The 21,599-nt window shown below is 42.2% G+C and overlaps 1 protein-coding gene and 1 non-coding gene across 5 annotated transcripts in view; both read right to left on the bottom strand.

Moving 5' to 3' along the window:
- Positions 1 to 21,599, bottom strand: part of PAFAH1B1 (platelet activating factor acetylhydrolase 1b regulatory subunit 1) — a 109,558-nt gene that overhangs the window by 18,893 nt on the left and 69,066 nt on the right. For 3 of the 4 annotated variants that reach the window (XM_065532582.1, XM_065532581.2, XM_005582483.4), the window contains 3 exons: positions 7,158 to 7,242; positions 6,524 to 6,598; positions 5,420 to 5,626 (listed from right to left, as the gene is read on the bottom strand). In XM_065532582.1, coding sequence (XP_065388654.1) covers positions 5,420 to 5,626; positions 6,524 to 6,598; positions 7,158 to 7,242 — 367 coding nt within the window. Of the gene's footprint in view, positions 1 to 5,419; positions 6,358 to 6,523; positions 6,599 to 7,157; positions 7,243 to 21,599 lie in introns of all 4 variants that reach the window. The other variant, XM_074018215.1, reaches the window with a different exon arrangement.
- Positions 19,597 to 19,697, bottom strand: LOC123569651 (small nucleolar RNA U13). The gene has a single exon (XR_006693463.2). It is a non-coding gene; the product is annotated as a small nucleolar RNA U13 (small nucleolar RNA).

Raw genomic sequence — 21,599 nt, 5'->3', positions numbered from 1 at the left:
TCCCAAAGTGCTGTGATTACAGGCGTGAGCCACCACGCCTGGCCTGTTACTACCTTTTTTTGTGAATTGTCTGCTCCTGTACTATGTCCATTTTTCTGAGACGTTAGTGGTTTACACATCTGAATTCTTCATGTTATATATTAAAGTTGGCAATCCAGCTGGGCACGGTGGTTCACACCTGTAATCCCAGCACTTTGGGAGACAAAGGCAGGAGAACTGCTTGAGCTCAGGAGTTTGACACCTGGGCAACATGGCAAGATCCCCTCTCTACAAAAAATAAAAAATCAGCTGGGCATAGTGGCACATGCCTATAGTTCCAGTTACTGAGGAGGCTGTGGTGGGAGGATAGCTTGAGTCTGGGGAGGTCGAGGCTGCAGTGAGCCATGACTGTGCCACTGTACTTCAGGCAAGGCAACAGAATGAGACCTTGTTTCACACACAAAAAAAGTTGGTAATCTTTCTTTTTTTTTTTTTTGAGACGGAGTCTCGCTCTGTCGCCCAGGCTGTACTGCAGTGGCCAGATCTCAGTTCACTGCAAGCTCCGCCTCCCGGGTTTACGCCGTTCTCCTGCCTCAGCCTCCTGAGTAGCTGGGACTACAGGTGCCCACCACCTCACCCGGCTAGTTTTTTGTATTTTTTTGTAGAGACAGGGTTTCACCATGTTAGCCAGGATGGTCTCGATCTTTTGACCTTGTGATCCGCCTGTCTCGGTCTCCCAAAGTGCTGGGATTACAGGCTTGAGCCACCGCGCCCAGCCGGCAATCTTTCAATTGCTTATTAGTTGAACATATTTTCGAGTTTTGTTTGCTGTTTATTTACTTATCTTTTAGAGATAGGGTCTCGCTTCGTTGCCCAGGCTTGAGTGCAGTGCCATGACCATAGCTCACTGCAGCCTTGACCTTCCAGGCTCAGGCGATCCTCTCAACTCACCTCTTCTTTCTCCATGTTTAAATTAGTTCTAGCTGGGCACGGTGGCTCACACCTGTAATCCCAGTACTTTGGGAGGCCAAGGTGGGTGGATCACTTGAGGTCAGGAGTTAGAAATTAGCCTGCCTGGCCAACAAGGCGAAATCCCGTGTCTACTAAAAATACAAAAAATTTAGCCAGGTTTAGGGGCGCACGTCTGTAGTCTCAGCTACTCAGAAGGCTGAGGCAAGAGAATTGCCTAAACGCAGGAAGCAGAGGTTGCAGTGAGCCAAGATCGCACCACTGCACTGCAGCCTGGGCAACAGAGCATCTCAAAATAAATTAGCTCTAAATGACAATCAGAAAAATCAATCTAAAAATTTAAATAATGTAATTAAAAATACTGTCATGAACTGGTTTAAATATACATCCCTCTATAATATTTTTCATAAATTATTGTTCAAAGGTTGATGACAACTGAATGTTTTTAAAAGAAACCAGTTTTATTCATCAAATGCATGTAAGACATTATTTAAGACAATTTTATTGTTATTAATAATTATAATATCAGCAACAGTTTATTGAGCCCTTACCATCTATTTGCCAAGCATTGTTCTGTTACATTCATTACATATGCATTACTTTTACACTGCAGAATATAATACAGTTATTTATTTATTTGCTTATTTAATAGAGACGAGGTCTCACTTTGTTGCCCAGGCTGGCCTCCAACTCTTGGACTCAAGTGATCCTCCCGCCTCAGCTTCCCAAAGTGCTGGGATTACAGGCATCTGAGCCACAGCACCTGACCACACAGATATTTTTAAATAAGAAAATTGAGCCTTAACTGTATCAACCCCTTTGCCCAAGACAGTCATAAAATTACAAAACACTTTCTGTATGTTGTCCTTTGAGTATTTTGGAAAATCATTCTATTGCAGTTGTCATTTAAAAATAACTTAGCTGGCCAGGCACAGTGGCTCACGACTGTAATCCCAGCACTTTGGGAGGCTGAGGCAGGTGGATCATGAGGTCAGGAGTTTGAGACCAGCCTGACCAAGATGGTGAAACCCCATCTCTACTAAAAATACAAAAATTAGCTGGGCGTGGTGGCGGGTGCCTGCAATCCCAGCTACTCGGGAGGCGAAGTCCAAAAGAGGACAGCTTGTTACTGATGCTGATACACTGCTGACACTGAGTGCTCCTCTGGAATCTGGCCAGCAAAAACTGTTTTAAACAGCTTCCATGTCCTAAATCATTTAATCCTCCCCCAGACCCTACAAGGTAGGTATTTATTAATAATCTTCATTTAATAAATCAAGAAAGCCACAAAAAGTTAACTTGCTCATAATCACATTAACTATTGAGTGGTAGAGCCAGGATTTGAACCCAGAGCCAGTGCCCCTGACCACTAACTATCCTACAAAGCCTCTCTATATAAATAAGATGATCAGTTTAAAGTTACTAAAATGATGATTCATTAGAAACAAAGAAAAGTATTTCTAAAATAAATCAGTCAAAAGTTAACAAAACCATATATAACTACTTCATTAATGAAACAACCACATGTGTGCACATTTAAAGACTAAATGGTGGCCGGGCGCGGTGGCTCAAGCCTGTAATCCCAGCACTTTGGGAGGCCGAGACGGGCGGATCACGAGGTCAGGAGATCGAGACCATCCTGGCTAACACAATGAAACCCCGTCTCCACTAAAAAATACAAAAAAATTAGCCGGGCGTGGTGGCGGCGCCTGTAGTCCCAGCTACTCGGGAGGCTGAGGCAGGAGAATGGCAGGAACCCGGGAGGCGGAGCTTGCAGTGAGCCGAGATCGCGCCACTGCACTCCAGCCTTGGCGACAGAGCGAGACTCCGCCTCAAAAAAAAAAAAAAAAAAAAAAAAAAAAGACTAAATGGTATGAGGAGGTTTCCTGTGGCCAGAAAAAAATAAAAATAAAAAGACCAAGTTGAAGGGTGGACTCTAAGTAGTTGCTGTGATACGTGGTATGATTACAAATAAAAAGTTCTAAAACTTCCATTTGTAATAATTTTAAATCAGACTTAATAGATACATTTTAAGGGGGTACATTTACAGTTCTATTTATGCTTTTATAATACTGTTATAAAATCAACAGTTAAGCCTAGATTCTAGATTTTCCACCTTTTTTTTTTTTTCTTTTGAGAGAGTCTTGCTCTGTTGCCCAGGCTGGAGTGCAGTGGCGCAATCTCGGCTCACTGCAACCTCCACCTCCCGGACTTCAAGAAATTCTCCTGCCTCAGCCTCCCGAGTAGCTGGGAATACAGGTGCCCATCACCACACCCGACTAATTTTTGTATTTTTGGTAGAGACAGAGTTTCACCATTTGGCCAGGCTGGTCTTGAACTCCTGACCTCGTGATCCACCCGCCTCAGTCTCCCAAAGTGCTGGAATTACAGGCATGAGCCACCACGGCTGGCCAATTTTCCATCTATTAAAGAATGTCTACCTCTATCCCAAACCTCACAAGAGCAGTTGTAGTGTTTTAGTACATAACGATGAAAGACTATCATGAAAAAAATTAAAATGCATGTCTACCTATTTTTTAAAATGGAGTATATTAATGTATTAGGCATATAATTATTTTACCCTCTAGAAATCCATGATGCTTGTATGAATGTAAGACTCCCTTACAATGACTCCACAGCCACCCTCCTAAATCACAAGCCCACAGGGTGCAAGTCACTGATTTAGAAACTAAAGAAATCACATAAACACACTGTAAAACAATGTTTAATTTGAAGAACTAGTTAAGTACAGTCGCATTTAAATTATGCCTGTATTTATTTTTTCTTTTTTGAGATGGAGTCTTGCTCTGCCCTCCAGGCTGGAGTGCAGTGGCGCGAGCTCGGCTCACTGCAAGCTCCGCCTCCTGGGTTCTCGCCATTCTCCTGCCTCAGCCTCCTGAGTAGCTGGGACTACAGGAGCCCGCCACCATACCCAGCTAATTTTTTTGTATTTTTAGTAGAGACGGGGTTTCACTGTGTTTGCCAGGATGGTCTTGATCTCCTGACCTTGTGATCCACCCGCCTCGGCCTCCCAAAGTGCTGGGATTACAGGCTTGAGCCACCACGCCAGGCCTATGCCTACATTTTATGCTGAACTGCTATATGACATATACAATCTACTCACATTTTCTTAGTTATACTTTTTTTTTTTTTTTTTTTGGAGACAGAGTCTTGCTCTGTCACCCAGACTGGAGTGCAGTGGCGTGATCTCAGCTCACTGCAAGCTCTGCCTCCCGGGTTCACGCCATTCTCCTGCCTCAGCCTTCCGAGTAGGTGGGACTATAGGCGCCCACGACCACGCCCGGCTAATTTTTTTGTATTTTTAGTAGAGATGGGGTTTCATCATGTTAGCCAGGATGGTCTTGATCTCCTGACCTCATGATCCACCCGCCTTGGCCTCCCAAAGTGTTGGGATTACAGGCGTGAGCCACTGCGCCCAGCCGATTGGTTACACTTTTGTAAATGAAACTTAATATCTGTAACTAACTTACTTTGAAACAACCCTTAGTATAGAGAGACCTACCTAAATCTACCTATATTGCAACTATCTTATCTTTCTGTAGGAGGTTTATACAACTGTCATTTTACTGTGTCTGGAACAAAGGCAACTTAAAAACAACTCTTTTCCTAATTAAAAAAGCACAACATTAAAAGGTATTATATGTTTACTGTGAAAAAAAAATTTTTAATGAAATATATAATTTATAAAATGAAAAGCTCTTATATTCCCCTACTCCTGGAAAGCCAATTTTAAATACATCAAGGAAAGTCCAATTTAAATGAATCCTCTACTGAATTCGTTTGCAGTATAGATTCACCCTATCAATTACTAGTTTTGTCAAATGGTATTTCACACACAACCTCTGTTTAAAGGTAAGGCACACACTTTTCATCCTCTAAGAACAAAAACTGTTCAAGCACAAGGTGATCTACTGACATCAACTCAGTTAGTGACACCCGACTTTCTCAAATTCACCATCGAACTTACCTGGCAGCATGCCTCTCAGGAGCCACAATGGTATTTTATTCCAATTCTGTCTTTAAGATTCAGAACCAAATCACTACATTTCAAAGAGTACCTCCTGTCCCTCTGCATAGGCCCTCATTTTCAGGATCTTTTTTTTTGAGACGGAGTCTCGCTCTGTCGCCCAGGCTGGAGTGCAGTGGCCGGATCTCAGCTCACTGCAAGCTCCGCCTCCCGGGTTCACGCCATTCTCCTGCCTCAGCCTCCTGAGTAGCTGGGACTACAGGCACCCGCCACCTCACCCGGCTATTTTTTCGTATTTTTTTTATTAGAGACGGGGTTTCACCGTGTTAGCCAGGATGGTCTCAATCTCCTGACCTCGTGATCCACCTCAGCCTCCCAAAGTGCTGGGATTACAGGCTTGAGCCACCGCGCCCGGCTTATTTTCAGGATCTTTTAATTTTCTTCACCCTATTAACTTTAAGTCTGCTTTTAGCAAAAAATTACCTTAATAGTAGCATCCTCTGAAGCAGAGACCATAACACTGAACACAGGATGGAAAATGACTCGAGTGACTGGACTCCTGTGACCACTCAATGCATATTTTTCTGGCGGACGGGGAATCCATTCTTTTGGGTCTCGTTTCTGACCAAGAGGTCCACCTGACGTAAATTCTTCTTTTGCTTCATTTAGCTTTGATTCTAATTCCATAACCTTGAAAAAGAGCATGTAGTTACGTACAGATAGATTTCAATAAAAATAGCATGTGACATTTTAAAAAACTGCATTTTGCAACTATATATGCAGGATACTTGAAAAAATTTCAGTAATCTCCAAGCATTTGTCAAATTTAAATGAAAATTATTTATTTTATACAGCATCAAAACCTAAGTCATGAGGAAACTAAAAACTGAGAAAAATTCAGTACAATTGCCTTAACTCTTTAACACAAAGAAAAACTTCAATTTATATCTGGTGACAGAGTCTTCTAATCAAAGAAGGGCAGTGAATTTGCCTTGGTCCCTCTAAGGCTGCTACTCTTAGTAAGTTCTTTCCAAACCACATTATATATGGTAATCATATTAATAATAAAAGCTAATATTTATTGAGCATCTACTATGTGCTAAGCACTTTTCTAAGAGCTTCGTAATAAATGATCAACTCATAACAATGTTATTTACTTATTCTAACTTTGCCTATGAAGTATACATTTTAGGACTGGAATATTATTTGTTGTATTTACAGATAAGAAGAAAAGCTCAGAGATAAAAATGACTTGTCTAAGAGCACAATGTAGTGCTCTTTTCCCAGCATCAATCACAATGGCTCCATGTGTTCTTTCCTTCTAAGTGCACAAATGAGTTCTTTCAGTATCAATTCCTCCAAGTCAGGACTATGCAGATTCCACCCAGTCAGCAACTCCGGATATGCGAGTTACCATGTATCTGCAATAATATGCCTAGGTCATACTTTTCATAAAGCACAGAAAATGTATTTTTATTTGCTTTTTAAAGATTAGATGCAATTATTAATTAATGCAGATGAATAGTTATTTTCAGAAAGTTTATATAACTGAATACAACTAATTTTAAAGAAACAAGACTTAGTTACCTTCTTCTGTAACCTAATAACAGATGTCCATTTTTTTTCCAAAAGACCAGCATACTTTTTATCTAATTCTTCATTCTAGAGAAAATAAAGTTAGAACCTTTTAAGAATGGCTTAACTATGATCCTCAAGCCAAAGATTACTCATCTTTAATCCCAAACATTACTAAAAATCTGATTATAAAAAAAGGGAGTGGCTGGACACGGTGGCTCACCTGTAATCCCAGCACTTTGGGAGGCTGAGAAGGGTGGATCACCTGAGGTCAGGAGTTCAAGACCAGCCTGGCCAACATGGCGAGACCCCATCTCTACTAAAAATACAAAAATTAGATGGGTGTGGTGGTGCGCGCCTGTAATCCCAGCTACTTGGAAGGCTGAGGTAGGAGAATCGCTTGAACCTGGGAGGCAGAGGTTGCAGTGAGCCGAGATCACGCCATTGCACGCCAGCCTGGGAGACAAAGCAAGACTCCATCTCAAAAATAAAAATAAAAAATAAAAAAAGGGAGTGAAAATCAAGTTCAGTACCAAGTAGACCACAGTAACAAATGACAAAATTGTGCATAACTGTTAACTAGATACCTGAGTAAAAATCCACTCATTAACTCTACTTTGAAGAATTGTTAAAAAGTAAAACATACCATATCTAATTCAGCTTCCTTTTTAAAAACTGAATATGCCTCTTCATAGCCATTTGAACGAAGATAATCTGCTATAGCTCGATTTCTGAAAGAAAACAAATTCAAATGACTCCTAAAAAAAAGACCTCATTTCTATTTTGAAGAAATAGAATTTATTTAAAATCTCATTAAGCCAAGATACTCTTGAGAGTATTCCCTTTCAAATCATACAAGTATTTCATTAAAAAGGACACCCCCGCAAAGCCCTCAGAACTTTTAGCCTCTGTCATAGTACATCCATAATATTATATTCTTAGTTATAAGTTTTTCTTTTTTTTTTTTAACATCAGAAGAGAAATTACATATTTATAAGTTTCAAATGTGTTGCTTACCTCACAAGCTGTAGGCACTCTATAGATCAAGCTATGGCTCTGTGACAGCAATCATCAATTTTGCTAACATTTACATTTAGTCTTTCTTTACTACTTGTTATACACTCAAAGGCTGACAGCTGGAATTTAGTTTTGCAGAGAAAAGTTTTGAGAAAACTAAAGTATTTTCATATTAGAAATAACTTTGAACCATTGGAGTCGGTGAAAAAAAGAAATCATACACTATAAACTTAGTCTACTGTCGTAGAATGAGACATTCATTTAGAATTAGAACTTGAAGGTTAGAGAAGCTGAATTAGCCTTTTCATGTTTGCCTTATACAGTCTGAGTACCCTTTATACAAAATGCTTGGGACCAAAAATGTTTTGGGCCAGATAGATAGATAGATAGACAGCCAGCCAGACAGACACATAGACAGAGATATATAGATAGATATATAGATATAGATCACGAGGTCATGAGTTGGGAGACCAGCCTGGCCAATATGGTGAAAAGCCCGTCTCTGCTAAAAATACAAAAATTAGCTGGTGTGGTGGCACATGCCTGTAATCCCAGCTACTTGGGAGGCCAAGGCAGAAGAATTGCTTGAACCTGGGAGGTGGAGATTGCAGTGAGCCGAGATCCTGTCACTGCACTCTAGCCTGGGCAACAGAGCAAGATTTCTTCTCAAAAAAAAAAAAAAAAAAAAAAAGGCCAGGCGTGGTGGCACATGCCTATAATCCCACCTACTTGGGAGACTGAGGCAGGAAAATCACTTGAACCTGGGAGGCAGAGGTTGTGGTGAGCCCAGTTCGTGCCACTGCACTCTAGCCTGGGCAACAACAGCGAAAACTCCATCTCAAAAAACAATACAAAACACGCTCCAGTAGTATTGTAGAACTGGTGGGATTACTGACTTTAACTCAATGGTATGTTTAAAACAAATCAGCAAACAAAGATAACAGGGAATTACCAGCAAACACTTTATGTTCCAGGTAATTATCAGCATGCCAAAAATCAACGTATAATAATTACAGGGTTAGGCCGGGCGCAGTGGCTCATGCCTGTAATCTCAGTACTTTGGAAGGCCGAGGTGGGCAGATCACAAGGTCAGAAGTTCAAGACCAGAGGCTGGGAGCGGTGGCTCACGTGAGCCTATAATCCCAGCACTTTGGGAGGCCAAGGCAGGCAGATCACAAGGTCAGGAGATCCAGACCATCCTGGCTAACACAGTGAAACCCCATCTCTACTAAAAATAAAAAAAAATTAGCTGCGCATGGCGGTGGGCGCCTATAGTCCCAGCTACTCGGGAGGCTAAGGCAGGAGAATGGTGTGAACCTGGGAGGCGGAGCTTGCAGTAAGCCAAGATTGTGCAACTGCACTCCCGCCTGGGTGACAGAGCAAGACTGTCTTAAAAAACAAACAAACAAACAAAAAAAGTAGTAGTAGTTCAAGACCAGCCTGGTCAACATGGTGAAAACCTGTCCCTACTACAAATACAAAAATTAGCGGAGCATGGTGGCAGGTGCCGGTAATTCCAGCTACTTGGGAGGCTGAGGCAGGAGAATTGCTTGAACCTGGGAGGCAGAGGTTGCAGTGAGCCGAGATTGCACCACTGCACTCCAGTCTCGGCAACACAGAAAGACTCTGTCTCAAAAAATAATAACAGTAATTAAAAATAATTACAGTGTTAGACAATCACATCAAAGACATTGAGGAGAGGTAAATCTTAATGTTATTACAAGTCTGTGTCTGTGTCTGTGTGTTACTCATACTACAGCTTGTACCTTCCTTCTGGCCTGTTTCTACTAATGGCTAACTCCATTCATGCTGAAGTATCTTCTTTACACAGAGCTGACTCTACTTTTTGATTTCCACCAAGTAATTATACTTGGGCCTTCCAAATCAATATACATACATATTTTTTGGAGAGAGGGGTTGCACTCTGTCACCCAGGCTGGAGTACAGTGGGTCGATCTCGACTCACTGCAACCTCCGCCTCCCGGGCTCAAACAATTCTCCTGCCTTAGCCTCCTGAGTAGGTGGGATTACAGGCACATACCACCATACCCAGCTAATTTCTGTATTTTTAGTAGAGACAGGGTTTTGCCACGTTGGTCAGGCTGGTGTCGAACTCTTGACCTCAAGTGATCTGCCCGCCTCGGCCTCCCAAAGTGCTAGGATTACAGATGTGAGCTACTGCGCCTGACCCCAAGTCAATGTTAAGAAGGCAATGGCTCTCTCACGAGGTGCAATCAAATATCTTCTTTTGTCAAAGCCTGTACTACAAACCTTCAACAAAAATAAATTTTCCTTTTGTTAGAGTGTTGCATCCTGGCTGGACATGGTGGTTCACACCTGTAATCCCAGCACTTCGGGAGGCCAAGTTGGGCGGATCGCTCAAGGCCAGGAGTTTGAGACTTGCCTGGGCAACATGGCCAAAACCCTTCTTTACAAAAAGTACAAAAAATTAGCTGGGTGTGGTGGCAGGATCACCTGAGCCTGGGAGGTCAAGTCTGCAGTGAACTGTCATTGCACCACCTGCACTCCAGCCTGGGTGACAAAGTGAGTCCCTGTCTTCAAAAAGTAAAAAAAAAAAACAAAAAAAAAACAAAAAAAAAAAACCTGCATTCCAAAGTAGTAAGAGGAAAAAAAGGCTGCAACACATTTATTTCTTAGCTTCATTTTCTTTTAATATAAAAAACAAACTTCAAGCAAATAAAGAAGAATATGTCAAGAAATCATATATATTATTCTTAAATACTTAATGTTCCTACCAAACTCTATTAGCTCAATTGCTATTTTGGGGTCAAGTCCTAATGCCTGAAACTCTGCCTGAAAACACACTACACAGCTTCAAACAATAAAGCTCACATAACACATAATACATATGTGTAACATATATACAAATTACAACAACTATAATCTTTTTTTTTTTCTGAGAAATGGTCTCAAGCTCTGTCTCCCAGGCTGGAGTGCAATGGCACAATCATGGCTCACTGCAGCCTCAACCCCTCCGGGCTCAAGTGATCCTCCCACCTCAGCCTCCTGAGTAGCTGGGACCACAGGTGCATGCCACCATGTAGGGCATTTTTTTTGTTGTTGTTCTGTAGAGACAGGGTTTTGCCATGTTGCCCAGGCTTGTCTCAAACTCCTGGGCTCAAGAGATCCTCCCACCTTGGCCTCCCAGAGTGCTAGGATTATGGGCTACCATGCCAGGCCAACAATTACGGTCTTAAGGAACATTTTTTTGTAAAGGATAAGTTAAATGGTGACACATTTCCAGGTAAAGGAAAGATAATATTAAAGGAAAAATAAGAAAAATGATTACTCCCTTTCCTTCTTAAAATCAGTAGGACAGAATCTTCAGTACCACTTCTTCCGCCTCCACATCAGGCCCTACTGAAAGGTTTTCAAGTGCAATAACATGCATGGAACTACCATTCTTAGGATAACAATGCCTTCTTCTGGAATACCTCCTGAAGACCTGAGGCTGTTTCACAGTTAATCTTTTTTTTTTAAAGAAGAAGGAGCACATTCTAAAACAACCATAAAAGTACAGCAGTACAGGTTTTTTGTTTTTGTTTTTTCATAGAAATAATAACACTGTTTTAGTTCTATTAAATTCTATTCTCGGCCGGGCGCGGTGGCTCACGCCTGCAATACCAGCACTTTGAGAGGCCAAGGTGGGTGGATCACGAGGTCAGGAGATCGAGACCATCCTGGCTAACAAGGTGAAACCCTGTCTCTACTAAAAATACAAAAAATTAGACAGGTGTAGTGGCAGGTGCCTGTAGTCCCAGCTACTCAGGAGTCTGAGGCATGAACCCGGGAGGTGGAGCTTGCAGTGAGTCAAGATTGCACCACTGCACTCCAGCCTGGGTGACAGAGTGAGACTCCGTCTCAAAAAAAAATAATAATAATAAAAATAAATAAATAAAAATATATATATATATTCTCCTACCAGCAATGTAGCCACAGCCACACTTCTAGCCACGTATCAGGTAAGTAATATTGTCAGGGTTAGGGAAAGAATTCCAGCTGGGCGTGGTGGTTCACACCTATAATTCCAGCAATTTGGGAGGCCGAGGTGGGCAAATCACCTGAGGTCAGGAGTTCGAGACCAGCCTGGCCAACATGGTGAAACTCCGTCTCTACTAAAAATACAAAAATTAGCCAGGTGTGGTGGCATGCGCCTATAGTCCCAGCTACTTGGAAGACTGAGGCAGAACTGCTTGAACCTGGGAGGTAGAGGTTGCAGTGAGCTAAGACTGCGCCACTGCACTCCAGCCTGGGCAACAGAGCGAGACTGTCTCCAAAAAAAAAAAACACCAACAACATAAAAAAACATCCAGAGAATTTTAGCACTACCACCTTTGATGCCCTGCCTCTCAAAATTTAAGCCAACAACTTGATCCAGTTAATGCAGAACCTTTAACTTCAGCAAGGTTTACCACTATTACTAAAAGTAAGAAATAAGTAAAGACTGAAGAACCTCAGCAGGTGGCAGTGGCTCACGCCTGTAATCCCAGCACTTTGGTAGGCTGAGGCAGGAGAATGGCTTGAGCCTGGCAGGTTGAGGTTGCCGCAAGCTATGAGTAAGCCACTGCATTCTAGACTGTCTATCAGAGCAAGACCCTCTCTCAAAAAAACAACAAACAAAACAAAATAAAAACCCACAAAATTCTTGGTTCTAACAGCCTAAAGAGTGCTTCTAGGGCTTGCTAGTAATTTCAGTTGACCTAGAGTAGATTTTCATCAGCTTGCTTTCTCTCTTTCTCTCTGTCTCTCTTTCTCTCTGTCTCTCTCTCTTTCTTTCTTTTTGAGACGGAGTCTCGCTCTGTTGCCCAGTCTGGAGTGCAGTGGCGCGATCTCGGCTCACTGCAAGCTCCGCCTCCCAGGTTCATGCCATTCTCCTGCCTCAGCCTCCCCAGTAGCTGGGATTACAGGCATGTGCCACCACGCCCAGCTAATTTTGTATTTTTAGTAGAGATGGGGTTTCTCCATGTTGGTCAGGCTTGTCTTCTCAAACTCCTGACCTCAAGTGATCCGCCCACCTTGGCCTCCCAAAGTGTTGGGATTACAGGCGTGAGTCACTGTACCTGGCCTCATCAGCTTTATTAAGGATGGAATCTTTGCCTCTTTAAAACCAGTCACTAGAATTAAACAGAAATTCACACAGAAGTAAAACAGAGTAGACCAAAACCAGTAATACTGTAAAGAATCAGAGAAGGCTGGGTGCGGTGGCCCATGCATATAATCCCAGCACTTTGGGAGGCCCAGGAGGGCGGATCACTTGAGGCCAGGAGTTCGAGACCAGCCTGGCCAACGTGGTGAAACCCCGTCTCTACTAAAAATACAAAAAATTAGCCAGGCATGGTGGTGGCCACCTGTAATCCCATCTCCTTGGGAGGCTGAGGCAGGAGAATTGCTTGAATCTGGGAGGCAAAGGTTTCAGTGAGCTGAGATTGCGCCATTGCACTCCAGCCTGGGCGACAGAGCAAAAGTCTGTCTCACACACACACACACACACACACACACACAGAGGTTAAAAAAAGAAAAATGGTTAAGCAAAATAAAAAAGAAAATGGTTAAAATCAAAACTGAGATGAAGGACTTTTATCCATGAGCAAACAGATCCTAGCTAGACATAGCCTAGACTTAAATATCAAACTATTACAAACATAACGAATGAAATTATTTTCTAAACTATCAGAAGTTTATGAAAATGCCAGGATTTGATTTTATCTGACTTCCTACACTCTTTTCATTGTTGTTTTTATCCCCTAGGGTAATTTCTGCAGCTGTAATACTAGTCTTAACACCTCATCAATACCACCCATAAGAATTTTTTTTTTTTTTTTTTGAGATGGAGTCTTGCTCTGTCGCCCAGGTTGGAGTGCCGTGGCGCGACCTTGGCTCACCACAACCTCTGCCTCCTGGGTTCAAGCAATGCTCCTGCCTCAGCCTCCTGAGTAGCTGGGATTATACACACCCGCCACCACGTCCTGATGATTTTGCGTATTTTTTGCAGAGATTGGGTTTCATCACGTCAGACTCCCAGAGTGCTGGGATTACAGACATGAGCCACCATGCCTTGCCAATAATAGTGTTTTACAAACTGTATACTCTAGCATTCTAAAAATGAAAAAAGTTCTAAGAGTTCTGTAACCATTTTACTTTCACTGCTCATATGAAGAAAAAACAAGGTTAAGTCAAAGGCTGATGAACTGAGATGTTTTCTTACTAGACCCATTTAAACAGATACACTAATAGCCAGGACAATCCTAGCAAAAAGAACGAAGCTGGAGGCATCGCATTACCTGACTTCAAACTATACTACAAGGCTACAGTAACCAAAACAGCATGCTACTGGTACCAAAACCAACAAACAGACCAAGGGAACAGAACACAGACCTCAGAAATAACACCAAATATCTACAACCATCTGATCTTCAACAAACCTGACAAAAACAAGCAACGGAGAAAGGATTCCTTATTTAATACATGGTGCTCAAAAAACTGGGTAGCCATAAGCAGAAAACCGAAACTGGACCCCTTCCTTACACCTTATACAGAAATTAACTCAAGATGAATTAAAGACTTACATGCAAAACCCAAAACCATAAAAATCCTAAAAGAAAACTTAGGCAATACCATTCAGGACATAGGCATGGACAAAGATTTCTTGATGAAAATGCCAAAAGCAACTGCAACAAAAGCTAAAATTGACAAATGGAATCTAATTAAACTCAAGAGTTTCTGCACAGCAAAATAAACTATCATCAGAGTGAATGTGCAACCTACAGAATGGGGGAAAAAAAGCCCATCAAAAAGTGGGCAAAGGATATGGACAGACACTTCTCAAAAGAAGACATTTATGTGGCCAACAAACATATGGAAAAAAGCTCAACATCACTGATCATTAGAGAAATGCAAACCAAAACCACAATGAGATACCATCTCATACCAGTCAGAATGGTGACTATTAAAAAGTCAAGAAACAACAGATGCTGGCAAGGCTGTGGAGAAATAGGAATGCTTTTACACTGTTGGTGAGAATATAAATTAGTACAACCATCATAGAAGACAGGGTGGTGATTCCCCAACGATCTAGAAGCAGAAAAACCATTTGATTCAGCAATCCCATTACTGGGTATATACCCAAAGGAATATAAATCATTCTACTATAAAGACACATGCACACTTATGTTTACTGCAGCACTATTTACAATAGCGAAGACATGGAACCAACCCAAATGCCCATCAATGACAGACTGGATAAAGAAAATGTGGTACATGTACACCATGGAATACTATGCAGCCATAAAAAGGAATGAGATCATGTCCTTTGCGGCAACATGGATGAAGCTAGAAGCCATCATCCTCAGCAAACTAACACAGGAACAGAAAACCAAGCAGCGCATGCTCTCACGCCTAACTGGGAGTTGAACAATGAGAACACATGGACCGCAGGGAGGGGAACAACACATACCCGGGTCTGTTGGTGGGGGCGGGGGCCAAAGGGAGGGAGAGCATCAGGACAAACAGCTAATGCATGTGGGGCTTAACACCTAGGTGATGGCTTGATAGGTGCAGCAAACCACCATGGCACACATTTACCTGTGTAACAAACCTGCACATTCTGCACATGTATCCCGGAACTTAAAGTAAAATAAAAACTAAAAAAAAAAAAAAAAAAAAAAAGGGCCGGGCACGGTGGCTCAAGCCTGTAATCCCAGCACTTTGGGAGGCCGAGACGGGTGGATCATGAGGTCAGGAGATCGAGACCATCCTGGCTAACACGGTGAAACCCCGTCTCTACTAAAAATACAAAAAAAAAAAAAAAACAACAACAAGCTGGGCGTGGTGGCGGCGCCTGTAGTCCCAGTTACTCGGGAGGCTGAGGCAGGGGAATGGCATGAACCCGGGAGGCGGAGCTTGCAGTGAGCTGAGATTCGGCCACTACACTCCAGCCTGGGCGACAGAGCGAGACTCCATCTCAAAAAAAAAAACAACAAAAAAAGATACACTGAAAAGGCTAAGCTTGCATATTCAGGGCAACAATGGAGACAACATGCATTACTCTAAAAGGTCCAGAGGCCCAACAAATCTGAGATGTCTGCAGGGCTGTTGAAGGCTCTGTGAAGGTAACACAGAAGACCAGGCAGTATCAAGCATGACACCACCAGGAGCACACCTGGAGTCATCTTTAGTACTCTCCTCCAAAAGCCATCTCTCACACCACTCCAGGCTATACCATTTTAGATAACAAGATGAAACTTGTTATAGTCTTGGGAGAGTATGTGAATAAAATTTATTTCCAGGGCAGAAATATACAGGGGATCATTCCCTAAGCTGCGGCCATAGGATATCAACCAAGTCTCAAACAGGTATCAAGCCTTCCTAATTTTTTTTTTTTTTTTTTTAATGGAGTCTCACTCTGTCACCCAGGCTGGAGTACAGTAGCATGGTCTCGGCTTGCTGCAACCTCTATCTCCCGAGTTCAAGTATTCTCATGCCTCAGCCTCCTGAGAGTTGGGATTACAGGCGAGCACCACCATGCCCAGCTACTTTTTTTTGTATTTTTAGTGGAGACAGGGTTTCACCGTGTTGGCTGGGCTGGTCTCGAACTCCTGGCCTCAAGTGATTTGACTGCCTTGGCCTCCCAAAGTGCTGGAATTACAGTCATGAGCCCCCATGCCCGGCCAAGGCTTGCCAATATTTTCTTTTTTTTTTTTTGTCTGCGACGGAGTCTCACTCTGTCGCCAGGCTGGAATGCAGTGGTGCAATCTCAGCTCACCACAACCTCACGATTCTCCTGGCTCAGCCTCCCAAGTAGGTGGAACTACAGGTGTGTGCCACCACACCCTGCTAATTTTTGTATTTTTAGTAGAGATGGGGTTTTGCCATGTTGGCCAGGCTGGTCTCGAATTCATCATCTCAGGTGATTCGCCCACCTTGGCCCAAAGTGCTGGGATTACAGGTGTGAGCCACTGTGCCCAGCCAAGACTTCCTAAATTCTTATGCTAAAATACCCTACCGCGCCTTCAGGGAAAGGGCAGCACAGATGTGATGAGTTCCTGGCCATAGGTCTTATACCTCTCCAACCTCATGTACCCTAAGAAATCTGTCTGACAAACTGATTGCCATTACCATCCTTCACCATCACATTTTAAGGTAACTACTTCCAAAAGGCAGTTCAGGATTCAACTACTACCAATCTTGGGACAAGTACAAGTTCAGCAAGAGGCTATAATGAGACCTTATCCATGGCAGAGACAAAATGAAGAAGAACGAAATTCAGGCAACTCCGGGTGAGTGGAACTTTATCTTCCCCATCAAGCAAAAAGAACCCTGTACCTGGTAACCAGCCTGCTGGCTCCCATTTCTTTTCATCAGACAGCTGGGTCTGAGGTAACATCCTGATATACCCTCCAGACCACAGCAGCAACAAAAGCCAAAAATGATCTACCAAATAAGTATATCACATTGCATTTTCAAAAAAGCAAAACCAAATAAACAAAAAATATGCATTACTGTTCATTCTCATATTTGGATTAAATTTCTTGAGTTACAGAAACACAAAACAGAGGGCAGTCACTGAACAGTTGTTTTCAGCCTCCACCCTTTTTTATTGTGTTTCCCTCTTTACCCTTTAACCTGTTAACAAAAATAACTTTACTGAAAACTAAAATACTTAAAGGTATGAGAGAGAGAAAGGGGGTTGGGGGAGTGGGAGAGAGAATGTCACACTAACCGGGCTGAACTCCTAATTATGTTGTTTTAAAGTTACTATATTATTGACTGACACTTAGAAAAAAACTGCATGGCCTGCTACAGGCCAGAAGTCAGCTACGTTTCCAGAGACAGGGAGATTTTGCCTTAGTTGTTCAGCATAATTTACAACTGTGAGATCCTCTCAGGATATATTCCTGTAAAAATATTTTGCATTATTTCAAAAGCTCATAAGGAAAAGTCAGGTTGTACAACAAGATAGCCAGTACAACTGTCATGTATTGAATAGTTTGAAACATTTGTATTTTTAAAATGTAAACCAAAATTTCACTATAAAACATGTAAAGAAAAAAGGAGAGAGGAAGAAGGGATGAGTGTCTGTTATTCCCAGTTTTATACAAGGGAATATAAAAGAAGGTTAAGTTATATATGGTCCCTTGCCTCCTAGGGATCTTGTAAACCTATCGGAGGAGCAAAATAAAAGTTACTGAAGTCTATGAAATTTAATTCAAAACCAAGAGAAGAGAGACTGAATGGAAGAATCTTTTTATAAAGGCAAGATGCGAGGCCTTAAAGGAAGTAGTAGGTATTACCTAGGCAGGGAGCTGATGCGGACCAAGTGAATCAGAATGGTACATTATGGAGATCTCAATGTTTATCTAAAAACATCTGATCAAATTCAACATTCTCGGCCAGGTACAGTAGCTTACGTCTGTAATCCCACCACTTTGGGAGACTGAGGTGGGTGGATAACTTGAGGTTAGGAGTTTGAGACCAGCCTGGTCAACATGGCGAAACCTCAGCTCTACTAAAAATATAAAATTAGCCCGGCGCGGCAGCGCACGGCTGTAATCCCAGCTATTTGGGAGGCTGAGGCAGGAGAATCACTTGAACCTGGAAGGTGGAGTATTGCAGTTAGCCAAGATGGCGCCACTGCATTACAGGCTGGGTGACACAGTGAGACTCTGTCTCAAAAAACAGAAACAAATTCAACATTCTTGATTTTAAAACATTCCTTATTAACGGAAAGGTCTTCATTAAGAATGTTCACTAACATCAGGAAAAAGAAATCTCTCAAACCTTCAACCAATAAATCTAATAGTTAGTGGCAGAACACTAGAAACACTTGTGTTAAAGAACAAGGCAAAGATGCTATAATCATTACCATGACTTAAAACTGCTCTAAAAGCAAATTATCTAAAAAATAGATAAAAACATTAGAAAGATGGCATTAAAATAATGAGAGAAATGGCTAGAAAGAGAAACAGACTATGTAGGACATTCAAGGCAAGAAAATGCAATTTAATGAAAGCAGTAATTTTAAAAGACCTATTTATCAGAAGTATCAGAAATAGCAAACTAAACAAAGGAAGACCACTGTATAGTAAGTCAAACCCTAAAAAACAATGAAGATCCCTTAAAATCAGGTCATATTCATAATAGGCATCCCCTGAATTATCTGATTAAATGTAGCTTCCAATTGTTGATGGAGCAGTTTTTACTCTGCACTGAGCAGCAGGATATTCAATTATCTACAATACTGCTAATAACCGATTTATATTTTTAGAATTAGGATAGGTCAAGTCATAGTATATGATTGTCATTCCATTGCCACCTGATGAATCATTTACTTGTCCCAGGCCCCTTTCCTCACTCTTCGAAAAAAAAAGAGATGAGGTCTTGTTCTGTTGCCTAAGCTGGAGTGCTGTGGCACAATCATGGCTCACTGCATCCTCAAGCTCCTGGGCTCAATGGATCCTCCTGCTCCAGCCTCCTGAGTAGCTGCAACTACAGGCATATGCCACCATGATCAGTCATTCTTTTTTCTTCTTTAAGTAGAGATACGGTCTCAATATGTTGCCTAGACTGGTCCTTTTTTTCCCTTTTAAATACCTAATTTTGGCCGGGCGCAGCAGCTCACACCTGTAATCCCAGCACTTTGGGAGGTGAGGCGGGCGGATCACAAGGTTAGGAGTTCAACACCAGCCTGGCCAACATAGTGAAACCCCGTCTCTACTAAAAATACAAAAAAATTAGCCAGGCATGGTGGCAGACGCCTGTAGTCCCAGCTACTTGTGAGGCTGAAGCAGGAGAACGGCTTGATCTCAGGGTCGGAGGTTGCAGTTGAGCCGAGATCACACCACTGCACTCCAGCCTAGGTGACAGAGAGAGACTCAATCTCAAAACAAACAAACAAACAAAAACCAAACGAAAAAACCCACCTAACTGCATCCCACCCTTCAGCTGACCTCCAACTCCACACAGAAAATAGAAGCTACTCAGCATATAACTTTCTCAATGTAGTTACTTGTGTTTCTGGCACTGCTTTGTTCTTGTATTTTTTTTTTCCACATCAGTTGGGTAATGTGACATTATAACAAGGTTGGAGGATGGCACATCTTATACATGTGTGTGAACACATAACCATCACACTTAGCAACTACAAAAGAATCTGCCTTCCTCTTCTATGATGTGTTTTATTTTTTATTGAGACATGGTCTCGCTGTCACTCAGGCTGGAGGGCTGTGGTGCAATCTCAGCTTACTGTAACCTCTGCCTCCAGAGTAGCTGGGATTACCAGGCATGTGCCACCACACCCAGCTAATTTTTATATTTTTAGTGGAGACGGGTTTTCGTCATGTTGGTCAGGTTGATCTTGAACTCCTGACTTCAGGTGATCCACCTGCTTCGGCCTCCCAAGGTGCTGGGATTACAGAAGTGAGCCACTGTGCCTGGCCTACCATGTGTCTTCTCTTTCTAATACAATTCTCTAGAATACCCTCCATCTTTCAATGAAATGCAATGTGATGTGGTATGTAAAAGGGCTTTGTATGAATTTTCCAGAAAGTCAACAATTTTGACCTTGATCATATCTTGATCATCTTTATAGATGCCTACATTTCACTCTTATAAAAAAGTTAACATATATATGTATTTTAAATGATGAGCAATTTCATTCTGGAAATCAAAAATTTCCAAAGAATAGAAAGATCTAACACAGGCTATGCGTGGTGGCTCACACTTGTCATCCCAGCACTTTGAAAGGCTAAGGTGGGAGGATTGTTTGAATCCCAGAGTTATGAGCTATGATCATGCCACTGCACCACTCCAGCCTGAACCCTGTCTCTTTAAAAAAAAAAAAAAAAAGAAAAAGAAGAAAAAAAAAAGCCGGGCAGGGTGGCTCACACCTGTAATTCCAGCACTGCGAGACGCTGAGGCAGGCAGATTGCTTGAGCCCAGGAGTTCAAGACCAGCCTGGGCAACATGGCAAAACTCTGTCTCTATAAAAAACAGAAAAATTAGCAAGGCATGGTGGCACACACCTGTAGTCCCAACAACTTGGGAGGCTGAGGTGGGAGGATGGTTTGAGCTCGGGAGGCGGAGGCTGCAGTGAACTAAGATCGAGCCACTGCACTCCAGCCCAGGTAACAGAGCCAGACACTATCTCAAAAAACAAACAAAAACACACACTGAGAATATTTTAATCCTCCTCTGAAGACCGAAAGGGCCTTTTAAATTTTTTACCTTAACGTAATAATCAGAAACAGTAGTCACTGCATAGAAAATGAAAATATAGGCAATATGATTAAAGATTCCATCATTATCAAACTTTTAAAGTTGAAAAGACAGGCCAGGTGGAGTGGCTCACACCTGTAATCCCAACATTTTGAGAGGCTGAGGCGGGTGGATCACCTGAGGTCAGGAGTTTGAGACCAGCCTAGCCAACATGGTGTAACTAAAAATACAATGAGCCGGGTGTGATGGTGTGTGCCTGTAATCCCACCTATTCAGGAGGTTGAGGCAGAAGAATCGCTGGAACCTGAGAGGCAGGGGTTGCAGTGAGCCAAGATAGCGCCATTGCACTTCAGCCTAAGCGATAAGGGCAAAACTGTCTTTTAAAAAAAAAAAAAAGTTTAAAGACAACAGGGACCTCAACATGTAAGCTGGAGATAAGCAGCATATTAAATAGTTTATGTTTAAATGTATAGTTACTGGCCAGGCACAGTGGCTCATGCCTGTAATCCCAGCACTTTTGGAGGCCGAGGTGGGTGGACCACAAGGTCAGGAGATTGAGACCATCCTGGCTAACATGGTGAAACCTGTTTCTACTAAAATTATAAAAAATTAGCCAGGCATGGTGGCACCCGTCTGTAATCCCAGCTACTTAGGAGGCTGAGGCAGAAGAATCGCGTGAACCCGGGAGGCAGAGGTTGCAGTGAGCCGAGATTGCACTATACTCCAGCCTGGGCAACAGAGTGAGATTCAGTTTCAAAAAATAATAATAATAAATTTTTTTAAAAAAATAAAAAATGTATACTTACTTTGACAGTAAATGAAAATACATAGGTGTTTT

This window comes from Macaca fascicularis, chromosome 16 (genome assembly GCF_037993035.2).
Source record: "Macaca fascicularis isolate 582-1 chromosome 16, T2T-MFA8v1.1".
NCBI lineage: Eukaryota > Metazoa > Chordata > Mammalia > Primates > Cercopithecidae > Macaca > Macaca fascicularis.
The sequence above is the reverse complement of the archived record's forward strand: the minus strand, read 5'-3'. Positions and strand labels throughout refer to the sequence as shown.